General features: G+C 40.7%; 1 protein-coding gene across 1 annotated transcript; it reads right to left on the reverse strand.

The window, feature by feature from the left end:
• Nucleotides 1-14149, reverse strand: cep126 (centrosomal protein 126; the record flags this gene model as incomplete). The annotated part of the gene is made up of 10 exons (XM_080460224.1): nucleotides 13900-14149; nucleotides 13451-13570; nucleotides 11888-12033; nucleotides 11703-11805; nucleotides 10339-10468; nucleotides 3386-5231; nucleotides 2032-2138; nucleotides 822-879; nucleotides 277-497; nucleotides 1-81 (listed from the first exon to the last, which is right to left on the reverse strand). Exons 1-10 carry the CDS (start codon nucleotides 13920-13922, stop codon nucleotides 1-3), a joined length of 2835 nt encoding a protein of 944 aa, XP_080316350.1. The 5' UTR covers nucleotides 13923-14149.

Here is a 14149-nt window from a genome sequence, read left to right on the forward strand (position 1 = left end):
TCAGGATTTCTTCTGATATTGCGAGCGACTGTTAGCGGAGGATGCACAAAGCTTGTAGAGGTTGACTTTTATGTCTCCAGTCTGGGAAAAATTGACAAAACAGAAAAGAATTAAAAAGAAATCTGTGAGTAGATTAAAGTAAATGTCTTACAAGACATACGAAGGTTGAATGCTGCACACCAACAAATACAAACAGGTCAAATTTATCATCCCACATTGAAATGTCATCATGTAACAATGTGAGGCAGTTCTGTTGTATCATCACAATGACTGAACGTGAACAGCCTCTCTAGAGTGCTCACACTGCAGCTGGTGGTTTAGTCTTTCCAAAGACTGAAGGATTTTCTGCTCCTCCAAGGAAATGTTGGTGAGCCCCTGCTGCTGGCCGGGCTTCTGTGTTTGGGCCGTCTCCATGGCAGCCACCATGTCTCTTTCTCCTTCCAGGAGGCCTTGAGCGTGCACTTGAGCCAGGTGAAACTGGGTTGTCCTCTCAGAACCTGAGACCACATGCAAAGTTACATAAGAGGCAAGCTATCCTAACCTTTTCTTTTCTTTTCCTTTCCGTTCCATTTATTTCTTATGAAAACATTGCAGCTGTGCCACATAGGCAATGCAAACTGAGGGTGCATGTAAGAGTAGGTTCACACTAAACTTCCTAGAATAATTACACTTCATTAAAGCAACTAAATTTAAACACAAAAAGCCTGGCTACAGCATCAAATAAGGCCTTATCACAGGCTCCAAACACACTAACACCTTCCAAATACATTTAGTTTCAAAGCGGATGACAGAAATCTTAAATACATAGGTGACTACATTACCTCTGTTTGAAAAGGCAGCGCAGGATGAATTTGGACACGGTCTGGCCAGCTGTGTGGTCTGTTTTGTTGGTTAAACAAAAAAGAAACAGTTAGTTATATTCTTTGCTCTGGGTGACTTTACATGTGGTGTACCAAAGGGTTCTGTTGTCAAACCCCTTTCATTGTCAGTTCATTGTCTGCTTTTCCATACTATTCATATGAGTTGTAGTGTTTTACTTTTAGAGGAGATGCAATTATACATGAAGTTGAAATTCGAATTAAATCGTGACAGGGCAGAGGTCATTTTGGATGATTCCCGGCTTTCTAAAAACTCTCTTGTCCTACCAGCAGTCTGGATGTTATTCTATATATAGAACATCTTTGTTTTATTGAAATGATCAGAAATAAAAACTTCAAATCAAATATCTTTTAATCCTCCTTTTATAATAAAACAAGAGCTTACTTGCTTTTATTTATTCTAAACTTGATCACACTGCCTGAAAAATAGTTGATTTAAAAATTGTATTGACCAACTGATGAGGTATTTGCTTTACTCATGATTATGATCCGTCAGTTACATATATTAAAACCACCAGCAGACAAAAGTATGCACTTTTCTGCTTGTAGAAGTCACACAAACTGAATCTGCACCATCTATTAAATTCTTAAAACATTAATTACCTTTTTTCATTTACATGTTTTTTACGTTTCATGTATTTTAATATGGCATTGAATTTTATTCTATTTGGCTCACCAAATAGTTACAAAATCAATATTTTCCTTATTGTTACTTTGGCATATTGGACTTTTACTCCAGACTTATTATACTTTTTTTCTTGAGTTTTAATTCAACATTCGGTAATACTGAATGTCCATACAGATTAAGTTTTTTTTCATACTACCGTTACACTTTCAAATCAGAGTAGCTTTGCATAGGTTTTACACAACGCATAACCTACATGCAAATGTATAAGTCATAAGTCATAAGCATAACAAAACAAAACATCCTCTCGACCAAAACACTGAGTAAAAACTGCCAGTTCAAGTTTATCCTGATCATCTTGTTGTGGGGAGCATAAATCTTCACATCTAATCAGTTTTGCAAGCAAGCACAACATGAAATGGACTCCAACCCGATTCTGCAAGTTCAAACACACCCACTCACTGATCTTTTAGCAAGTATTCTCACTTTTACACCCCATGGGGCAACTGCACAACTGCATGCACGCACCTGAGAGGTGGGGAGAAGTCTCCTGTTCCCTGAGCTGGGGGGCTGAATGCAGGGCTTCCTTAAAACCCGCCCATTCTCCGGGGCTTGTCTTTCAAGTGCTGTTTTAGCTGGAAGAGGAGGAATTTGCCGGAATCGTGAGGTGGAAAGAGTAGTGGAAGTTGAACTGTTGTTACATAATTTTACACAGTAGCAATTTCTAAGTCAAAAAATACTTGTTTTTTTCATTTATTTGTATTGTCTAAGGGTGTCAAACTACTTTTAGTTCACGGGCCACATACAGCCTATATTCATGGTAAAATAGTGCCATGAAAAACGTTCAATTTACACACAAACGTTTTTCTTTGTTGTGGCACAGAGTATATGTGATGAAAATGTTTCGATTTTCACAAAAACCAAACAATTACTACAGAAAATGACTCCAATCGCAACATAAAGCCAATTTTAATGAAAATTTGTGTTGGAAAATACTGTAAGATATTTAAAAAATTTCTCTTATAGTATTGCATCATGCATCTTTTTACAAACTCACCCTGACAGCATGGCTTTGAGGCTAATAGTAGTTTAATCTGTCATTGCTGCATCAGGAATATCTCAGCTTAGTTCTCAGTGTCATGTTGTGTCTGCTACTCCAAAGAAATTTGTTGGAGAAAAAAAAGTTTTCTTTGAAATGTTTGCCGGTTTTGGCCAATGGGCCTTACGTTTGACACCCCTGGTACAGTATAGTAGGATTTGGTTCAATGTATGGACTATCAAGGTTTCGGTATTGGTCAAACAGGAAGGTCTTAATGTTCAAAGCAACTATAGATATAAAACTCAATCAAATTTATTCCATTCAAAATGGAGATTCAATCCTGTGTTCACTGTGGCTGTCTATAGTGACAATCTCCAGATAGCTGGAGACACTGAAGCAGATAACACACAATTATGAGACAGGAAATATGCAAGGTTGTCTATGTTCACGTTTCTTGGTGTGACTATCCTCCTTGCATTGGGTGTCCCCGAGGGCCCCATGAGAGGCTTGTTATTGGGCTTTTTCACAACCTTGGTGATGACATCATCATTAGATTCAGGTACGCTGAAGCAGGGAGAGAACTTAAACATGCAGGACAGGGGCTCTCGAGGACTGAGGTTGGAGACCTCTGGGTTAGACGATCAAAAACTTGCTGCTGGTATTTTATCATGCAAATATAAGTATTGATAAGAGGAAACTCAAACACATTTAGAACATAATGATTAATGATTAAAAAAGAAATTAGCCTGAGAGAAGCTGCAAGTAAATCTAGGTGACGTCACTGCAGGCAGACAAACCAGAGCCTGAACTGTGTGAGAGGCTGTCAGCCAAAATATACATTACCGTCCTTGGTGGTTAAGGCACTGTGGACGTCGTGCCAGATCTGTGAGATCTCCTCATCTGTGGGAGTGCAACGTAAACAGAGGGCTTTTTCACTGGGGGTCATCCCTCTTCTTCTGCTGTGGATGTGAGCTTCCTGATGACCCTGGCCAGACACGCTCTTTGAGCTGCCCTCTGAGAAGAGGGGGTTGTACGAGGGTGGTAGAGGTGCGAACGTAGCATTGCTATTCATTGTGATTATGTGATGTGTGCTTGGCGTCCGCTCGAAAGCCGGCACCAGATTGCAGTGGAAACCAGGTAGATCGAGGGCATATGGGGTGATGGAGAGGTTTGTTGTCTTTTCTGCCACGGATTCCATCCGAGGAGGAGGGCAGGGCGCTATCATCCTCCCCGAGACTTTAGCCATCTGACTCACCTCGGTGGCAGTTTGAGGTCGCATTACGGTGCCCTTTCTTGTTCGTGAGGAAACCGGACCTGCTGCAGCTCTGGCGGAGAGCTCTCTCCGGGGTACCCTGGGACTGCCGGTGCTGGTGTTGCTTTGTTGCGCCTTGACCTCTTCTGATCGCCCCTGGGGCAGGCTGACTTGAACCCCAACATCTGCCCAGGCCTGTTTTGTAAAGTGATAATGGGCAGGGGTCACACTGGGTCCGGTCTTGGGAGTCCATGAGCTTGCAGCCAGACTCAGCTGGTGGTCCTTGGAGTTGTTTTTGGACTGAGGAGGATTGGAAGACATCCCTCTCACATGTTTCATCATGTTCTGCTCTTTGGCCTCTTTTTCCACATGCACCTCATCAAACCAACACACCTTCTTCTTGACAGTGTTATTGCCCTCCCTGTCCTTTGCTTTTGCCTTCGCTAAGTCTACACTGTCTTTCATTGCTAACGCTACCTCATTTGAAAAGGTTGAGTGCCCTGCGCTGTATCCGTACGTGGGCTCTCTCGAAATGTACTTGGACTGCTTTTTAAGGATTCCTTTGATGAATCTAACTTTACTAACTGAGCGAGATGCTGCTTCTGAAACAGGCACTTTTTGTATTTCTTCTTTGAGATGCTCCTGACATTTGCGAGTGCCAGACTGCATGTTAGACAAGCGTTCATGTTGCAGCGACGCTGTGTTTAAGGACTTCTCATCCTTGTGATGTGTGTTTGAACCCTTATTGAGATTGTTTATGAAAGCACTAAGTTCTTTCTGAGGTGACAGATAGTAGCTGTCTTGGATTGTTTGCTGAGGAGTTTTACCTTTTACCAAATTATCAGTTGGACTATCGTTTAAGAAAATATTTGGATTTGAGGGAGAGCCCAACAACTCGTCTTTGCTGTTTCCATCTTTGGAAGGCGAAGGGATTTTTGTAGCTGACGGATATTTTAGAAGCTTGACATCATAGTTCTTCTGCTCGTTGATATCTAACAGAGGACAACCGGATTCAAGATTTCCTGTGTTCTCAGCAGGACCTCCAGTTGTAATGATGTGTTCTCTGGGACTTCTCTGAAAGGAGTCTGCTTTAAAGTGCTCTCGGTCATCACTCATCAGTTCACAAAGGGCTAATTTGTTACAGTTGTGCAAAGCGGGCCGCGTATCTGCTTCAGCTGTTTTTTGAACAGACCTGGACTCCCAGAAAGCTTTTGAAATACGCCTCTTATCATGAGGCCAGTCAGAGTCATCTTGTTTCTTCAAAGCCGGTTCAAAATTGTTCTGCTTTCTCAGGTCTGGATGGGTCTTGTCTGAATTGAGGAAGAAAGATGAAAAGGAACCTTGAGGATTTCTCGTGCCGTGTTTGACGTCCTCATTGTCCAAGCTGTCTTTACTAGACAGGCTCTCAGAAATACAGCACTCCGACACGTGACTGCCCTGAAATATGGAAGACAATAATATCTGTAGGTATAAAATATATATCTCAGGGTGTATCTACACAATGTGTCAAACACATTTTTGTTCAAGGGACAATTTAATTTTGAGTGGGTCAGATCAGTAAAATAGTGCCATAATAACCTTTCAATTTATACGTCAATGTTTTTCTTTGTTGTGGAGCAGAGTATACGTGATGAAAATGTTGATATTTATGCAAAATCCAAACAAATACTATAGAAAATGGCTACAATCTCAACATTAAGCCAACTTTAATGACACTTTCTGGTGCAAAAAACAAACAAATAAAAACCTCTAATAGCTGTTGCATTATACATGTATTTACAGTACAAACTCACCCTGACCGCATGACTTTGAGGACTTTGAGGTTAATGCTAGTTAATTTTTTATGGTAGCATCACCGATATCACATCTGGGGTGTCAGTACTGTGTTGTGTCTGCTACTCAAGAAATTTCTTCAAAAATCAATTTTTTTTTTTTAAATTTGTACAATTTGATTAGTAATTGGATTCATCAATGGACCAAACAGTTTTTAGTATACTAAAGAGGGTAATGGTTGTTAATTGTGAGTCATTCCTCACCAACAACTCACAGGGTGATATAGATGTATAGATTTGCATGCTAGCTTTGTAACTATTTCTGATTCCGGTGAGATCGCTATCAATCCAGTTTTTCCTGTTATATTTATTCCATTCTTTGATGGTCAACAATTAAATCCATTAAAATTCTATACCTGATCCATCCCAGTTACAAACCATCACAGGGTTAATGCAAACATTCACTCTTACAACCTCTTTAAAGTCACCATTCAACCATTGAGCACGCATGTCTTTGTATTTCAGAAATAACCCACAGCACACAGAAAAAATAAAACAAATGGTTAGATATAGGAAGAAATGGGAAGAACAAGCAAACTCCACTCAGAAATCCCAGATTTTAATCAACCTCTACTTTCACTTACACTGCAACATCGACAAGAAACACTATAGTTTTTGCTGTGTTTTGTATTGGCAGGACCACTTTAAATGAGACACAAGAAAAACTGCTGAGGTTAAAACTAAAGTTGGATTCAGAGTTTCATCTGTATTTGTGCGTTAGAGTCCATCATGGTGAGTTTGAGGAAAGATTGATGCACCACTACTGCGCCCTAGAGGTCAATAAGTGAACTATTTCCTGCTGTAATTTCATCAGAATTCCTTTCAACTTTGTAATTTATAATGTTGTGGCCTTTTTACTAACGCATGAGGCATTGTGTAATGATGTAATTGAAGTGTTACTTAAGATTATACAAGCTTCAGATATTTAAAAAAGTGATCAAGTAGAAGCTTCTAACTCAGGGTTCAAAGCAATACACAAGTTTATCATAAAGACAATTTTACTGACACTGCAAACAGAGGAACCCTTGCTTCTCCCGACCTGGACAACAACCAAACTCCTTCAAAAACACTAAGGACGTGGTACCTAACTTCTGGGAATAACATGTGCTAATTAGTTAAACATGATGCTATGCACAGAATGGTTTAAATATCAAGAAGTTGATTCTATTACTTGTGAGTTAGTTTCGATTATTATACTAAGAGTAGTTAGAAACCTGAAAACCAATGTTATACACACTGACACAAGAACTTGCATGCTAAGCTTTGCTTTACTAACTTGTTAACTCACAAATCACACAAAGACAATATCAGACACGACCATCTGACGACTCCAGACGTTTTACAAAGCAAATTCCATCCACTAACAGAAACACACTCAAGAAGCAGATGATTGACGAGGTACGTCCAATCTGTCCCTCCTAACTCCTTAACTATCGACTTTTCCTGAACCCCGGAAGTGTTTTGTGTGGCGGCCATGATAAGGACTGTCCGAATTCTCAATAAGCAAAGGAAAGGAGGATCGTTGCTTCCTTTAGAACCTCCTTTAGCTTAGGAACCACTGATGCTTCCTTTCGCAAAGGAGGCGAGCTCATGCTGCCCCACAATGCCTTGCGGCGACAACATTTAAATGGACCAGCTCATCTGAGCGTTCAGAGAAACTCATGATGTCGGAAAAAGGAAGCAGATCATGTAAATTACCAAAGCAATAATCTGCCATGAACAACTTTAAACCATATAAAATCCAAATGCGCTTTTTTTAGTCCATTTTCGGAAACTTGTAGTTCTTTCCCCACCATGGTGGACGTCACTAACTTGCGCCGCTGTCACTAAGTGAAAGTGCGGTCCGACTGCCACACTGACGTGATCGCCTTTCACTAGCTACTTTAGGAAGCCCTCTAACACCTTTCCTTAACCCCGTGACGTCATCCACGGGTATAGGTAAAGTCGATAGATAAGGAGATAGGAGGGACAATTCGGACGTACCCACGGCCAGACTCAGGACCGAGGTCGGCCATCTTGCCTTGCTGGTAAACACCATTTTGAATGTAGTTTATTGCGATCTGCCATTTTCTTTGTAGTTCCATCACACATCACACACACTCCCTCTCTCTCTCTCTGCATCACACAAGTACAACCACACACACATATACACACACCAAGCTGGATATAGCTCGTTAGACCAGCTAGTCTTATTAATGTGCATGAAGCTCTATGAAATGTCGACCACTTCTTTTGTCAAGAAGTTGGTCATGTGACCACATATATTTGAAGAAGCATCCATTTCACTCATCCTGTGAAGAACGGAGACACCTGGCTTGAGAGGTTTTTTGACTGCTGTGTTTGAACAATTATAGACAACTTTGAAAACAGTTCACACATCAGACCAACGCTCATCATAGACTTTCTTAGTATTTGTACTTATCTCGCCTGTCTGCCACTCTCTCTCTCCCTCTTCTTTTCCTCTCTCTCCCTGTCCTATCCCATGTACTTCTCCCCCCAACCGGTCAAGGCGGATGGCCGCCCTTCCAGAGTCTAGGGTCCGCCCCACGGTTTCTTCCTGAAGAAGGAGTTCTTATGAACTTCTCTCCATGCGAGGGAGTTTTTCCTGGCCACTGTTGCTTGTTACACCTGCTTGCTTTGGAAAGGTTTAGTTGGGTTCTGTTGTACTCTATCATTGTAAGAGCGCTTTGAGATGTTTGTTGATGTGATTTAGCGGTTTACAAATAAAATTGAATTGAATTGAATTGAATTAGTGCTTTAGTAAGCTACACAATGAGGCTATACAGTTTGCATGATGCTAGCTTAAAACAGCTAGGAGATGCATTTTTTTTTTCAAAATGGTGGGCTTGGGTTAAGTTGTGCCAGTGGCACAACTTAACCCAACTTATGATTATTTACTGTATATTACTTTATTGTATTTTATTGCAATTGTATTCTTACATTTGCTCAGTAAAACTATGTGACATTCTTAATTTTAGACCATCATGCCACGAAAATACCAAAGGAAGACAGACAGGGTTTCAACTTCTCTTGAGGAGTTGGAAAGAGCAGTGAAAGAGGTACAGCAGGGGAAGACCATATGTCAGGTTGGAAAGGAGATGAAGATCTGCAGGATGACCATAAAAAGTTGTTCCCTGTGTTCAACGATAATACAGTTCCTTTCCTTTCCTTTCCTTGAAGTAGGTCCAGAACCAGGAGAGCCACCAGCCACTCTGCCAAATCCTGAGCACTCATCAAGTGACGAATCTGGTTCTTTTGCTCATTTGGCTTATGTGTCTCCAAACAAGAATAATGACCGACACACCTGACAAGATGGAGTTGGAGAAGGCTCACAAAGAAAAAGAAGAAAAAAAGGCTGAGAAAGAAAAGAAAAAGAATGAAAGAGAGAAGAAAAGGGCTGTGAAAGCTGCAAATCAAACAAAAACCAAGAAGAAAACGGTTGTGGACAGTAGCTCAGAAGAAAGCTCAACCACCGATGATGAGGCAGAAGATGGCCTGGAGAAGACACACAGCAGAGAAAAGGAACGGGCTGAAAAGAAGAAAAGGAGTGGAAATAAGAAGGGGGCTCTGAAAGGGTCAAAACCAACCAAACCCCAAAAGAAAGTGTTCTCCGGTCGCACAAAAGAGAGTGACTTTCCTATTCCATTTAGCAATGCCACTGATTATGAGTGTTAAGATGTCCAGAGTGATGATGAAGGTGATACGGATCTGTCTGCTGGTGACTTTGTCATTGTGAAGTTTGCAGGTAAAAAATCCACATCCTATAACTATGCTGGATTGGTGGAGAATGTTGAAGGGGAGGAGATAAGTGCAAAGTTTCTTAAGCAAAGTTGTAGGAGGTCTGATGAAGGAAAGCCCATCTTCACATTTAGACAGAATGATGAAGGAGTCATCCCTGGAGGTGATGTACTCAAGAAGCTTCCCACACCACAAACACAGGGTGGTCCAGCCAGAAGGGAGCACAAGTTCATATTCCCCTGTAGCATTGACAAGTGGGATGTTCAATAGTAGGCCGAATCGTTGAAGAGATTCAGATGAATATGATATGCAGTTATGAGAGGCTCATTTTGGAAATTTTATTTTGTTGTTTGATGCTGTTAAAACTTTAAATATACATTAAACAAGTAATTTTGTATTGAATTTGTATTGCTTTTATAGCATTATAGTTTGTGAGATTAAAATGACCTGTTTTACTTCATTTATCAATGGCACAATTTACCCCAGTGAATTCTCGCGAATGGCACAACTTCCCCAGCCCCAGGGGCAAGTTGTGCCACAAAACCACTTTTTTTTCAAAAGCTATATTTCTCAAACTCTTTATTAAATATCCAAAGTGATTGATACCAGGGATGCACAACATCGCAAACTATGTACATACTTTAGTTGGAGGCATGACAGTAATCCTTTTGCTTTAAAAGCACTTTAAGTAAAAATTGCCACGACTCTCCCGCCACCTGTACAATAAGTCCAGCCACTCTCCTCTGCTCATTATCGATAGCCAAACTGCCCAAAACACAACATCATTGGTGACTCATATGAGGTAAGAAATCCCTACAACTGTTACTGTCAACTCATTAGATTCATTAATGAAAACAGTAGGAATTAGTTATTTGACAATGAATCCTTTAAAGATCAAAATTAACCTCATATCTCATTATCAAAACACCAAAAAAAGTGAGATTTTGTTGTTTTATCAATGAAATGACAGATACCTGTGGACTGTGATCTTGCTGCTTCTCTGTCCTGCTCTGATCCTGAAGCAGTTCGGTGTCGGCCTCCACCGCAGAGAGTGCGGTGCGGTGGGAGGATTTAGAAACAGTGGGAGGCGTCGGAGAAGAAGTCCTTTAAGAAAGAGCAGACAGCTATTAACAAAGGCCAACATGAAAACATGTTGAAAGTTTTAATCAAAGGTTTTGAAGTAACAAATACACTATATCGCCAAAAGTATTTCCTCAGCTCTCGAAAGAATGTGTCGCTCTCAGGAACTCAGGGAATTCCAGCGTGGTGCAGTGATAGGATGCCACCTGTACAATAAGTCCAGCTGGGAAATTTCCTCACAATCAGCTGTTGGTTGTACTATAACAAAGTGGAAGCCTTTGGGAACTACAGCAACTCAGCCACCAAAGGCCACAAAAAAAAAACACAAAGCGGGGTCAGCAGATGCTGAGGCGCATAGTGTGCAGAGATCACCAACTTTCTACAGACTCAATTCTTACAGACCTCCAAACTCCATTTGATCTACAGATTAGCTGTAGAACAGTGTGTAGAGCTTCATGGAGGATTTCCATGACCGAGCAGCTGCATCCAAGCTGCACATCACTAAGAGCAATGCAAAGCGTCAGATGCAGTGGTGTAAAGCTCACTGCCACTGGACTCTGGAGCAGTGGAGACGTGTTTTTGGACTGATAAATCATGTTTACCATCTTTTCGTCCCACATCAGTGTGTTGTGGACCAACCTCATATTAAAGGTCCCATATTATACAGTTTTTCAACAATTTCACATAGTTGTCAGAAGTCCAACAAAATTGTATTCAAAGTGTATTTCCCAAATCTAGCCTTGGTCCTGGATTTCAGCCAATCTAAAAGTCCCTCTACAGAGTTCTACTGAGAACAGACTGTTTCTGTGTCTGTATCTTAAAATGCTAACGAGCTGTGTCTGATTTACGATAGCATTTGCAAGGAAAAGAAAATTAGACCCACTCGTAATTTTAGAGGGCAGAGCTCATCTATTTGTGGGATGGTCAAAGTGAGTATCCACCTCCAAAGTGAGTGAATATTTCCTTGCATGATGTCATGAAGGGAAAATCTCAGAATCGTCTGTATTCACATTCACTAAAAAGTGAAGCAAGCAAGTTGGGGAGATGACAGACTTTCTTCACTTTTGGGAACTAATACACAAACTATTAGGTCACATCTTACTGTTAGAAAACCACTATAAGATGAATTTAGCATAATATGGAACCTATAAATCCCATGGTTTAAGAATGGGAGGCCACTCAAGTTCATATGCATGTGAAGACAGGTGAGAGGATACTTTTGGTAATAAAGTGTATGTGTATTCTTGTCTTCTTTTACCTGTTGACGGTGTTGCCAGTAAATGAGTTCTTTCGACTGTATGGGCTTGCACATTGGATTTGTTTGAGTGCATCTTCAAGATTTGGGCCATTTCTTCTGAATGCTGAAGGAGATCAAGACATTGAAATGCATTATAAGAGACTGTCTTTTACTTCTCAGTGGTGTCTGTAAGATGCAGCGCTGACATGGTCTGTGTCTCTGAGACGGAGGTAGATGAGCTCTCAGGAAGCGCTGGGTGACATCCTGCAGCTGCTGCCTGCGCTGCGCTAAGATGTTTTCCCGCAGTTGCTGCTCCTGTATTTCCCTCTGCTTTTGTCTCTCATCCAGTGCCCTGGGCCATGACACAGAGAGAGCGAGAGAGAGAGAGAGAGAGAGAGAGAGAGAGAGAGAGAGAGAGAGAGAGAGAGAGAGAGAGAGTAATGGAGCATGAACCTGGGTCAAATCGCACTTGATTAAATCCAGGCCGGTCATATTTTAGATACAGAAACCCGAGTCAGCTCCACCAGATATGTTTTCATCATAGTCATCAATAAGTCAACGCCTGTATTCTCTGCCAGGTTTACTGAGGAAGCCCAGTAATAACATCAGTTCAACTGAGGTCAGCATCATTGTTCTGCGCGACTTTTTTTGACATGTAAAATGGTAATTAGTGTCAACATAGCAGCGCCGGTTTATTTAAGCATAGAGCAACAGAGCAATACGTGTATAGTGGATGTGGTGAACACATTCAGTTTTGATTGTGCAGAATGTAATAACATTTGCTGAAAGGTTATCTTTTCTATGCATCTTCATTGAACTGCAAAGTTAAAATGAGAGAATCTTGCATGATCATCCTTCAAATTCAAATATGCAACAAGCACTTAAATACAATGCTTTGGGTACAATAGAGAGTAACAACTTTATTTAGTTTGATCTTTATCAGAGGGGCGATATATGCATATTATACAATTGTATTATATGTCTGTCCACAGATGCTGGCAAACCAATGCACATTTATTTAGTATATTTTCTTTAAAAAGTACAAGATTCTAATATATTCATTAGACAATGCATCATATTTAAGTGCTTGTTTGCACATTTGTTTCATGTGATGTTTGCAGCTCAGCTCAAAAGAAAAAACAAAACGAATATACTTATTTTTTTAGGTAAACTCTATATCTGATTTGATCTGTTTCCTTGATAGATTGATAGCTTATGTATTTATGTTGTTGAATGACTGCATGAATGTACTGGGAAGCTACAAATGAATTGCTCCTTGTGGGATAATTAAAGCCTGTGCTGATATTAGGTAATAAATCTACCCTGCACTCTACAGCTCACCCTGCATTAACCAACTATGTAAACACGTTTAGTTTTTTTTCTAAAAGTAATTTTTAGCCTTTGCAGATGACTATTTAAACCCACGTTTAGTGGGGTAATAATATCCACAAACGATTTGCAGATTTAGTCACTAGAGAAGTGCTGCCTCAGTTGCTGCTCTGGTCAAACAGATCAATTTCCAGGTCGTGACTGAAAAATCCCGTCAACACTGTTAGTTCTTGGTGCTGAGCCCAAAACAGAGCTATAATCTATGTGTGTGTTCAGGTGACGCGTGTACTCTACACCAGCACAGCATCGTCTGCTTCCAGGAAGAAACTGAAGATGCTGCTTGGTCAGTATGAGCCAGCTCTCTGGACAAGGTTTGTGTTGCAGCAATCTGTCTGTCACTGTCCACATAAGATGCATGTCTGATTAGTGGTTAGACTAACTTTCTCCGGTGGTTGGTTTCCATGGAAAACTGACGGGCCCTTGTTCTGCACTTCTTCTGCTCTTCAGCCAGGCGTTGTCTTTCCGTGTTGAGGTCTCCATTATATCCCAATCTTGGATTTCTACAAGTGATCATCTGCTGAGGAGTTTTGAATGGATGTTTGATTGTGAGATTTCATACTATCTCAATAGTCAAAAACACAAATTTACACAGTACACGTAAATTTAAAAAAAAAATTGTGATACAGCAGCTGAAACAGTTAAGATGTCTTCTATCAGATTGTCATTTATGTAACCAGTCCCATTCTGCATGTTTATGCATTGTAATGAATCTCTGTGTGTGTATATATAAAAGTACATACGATGAAATATTCATATAAAGCTACAGGTGTGATCACAAAAGATCTCCGCTTTCCTTACACTTTACGGGATAATTAAGCAGGTAGGATACGAGTCACAGAAGAAGTTGTCCATGTTTCCGGTCCAGCTGATCCCTCCAGGCCACTCTCAGCTGAGCTGCTATAACCGCAAATGACAAATACTGTTTGAAGCAAATGTTCAAATCCACACCGCAACGACTGGATGCCAGTCGCTTTACAGATGTGTGAAAAGGAAGGGGATCCAAATAGGTATAAATTGCCCGTCCTCTTCGGCCGTCTGCGTAACAGTCTCTCTATGATAGCAACCGAGGACGCGGCTCC

The sequence above is a fragment of the Lipophrys pholis genome, assembly GCF_963383615.2.
Source record: "Lipophrys pholis genome assembly, chromosome: 3".
Lineage (NCBI taxonomy): Eukaryota > Metazoa > Chordata > Actinopteri > Blenniiformes > Blenniidae > Lipophrys > Lipophrys pholis.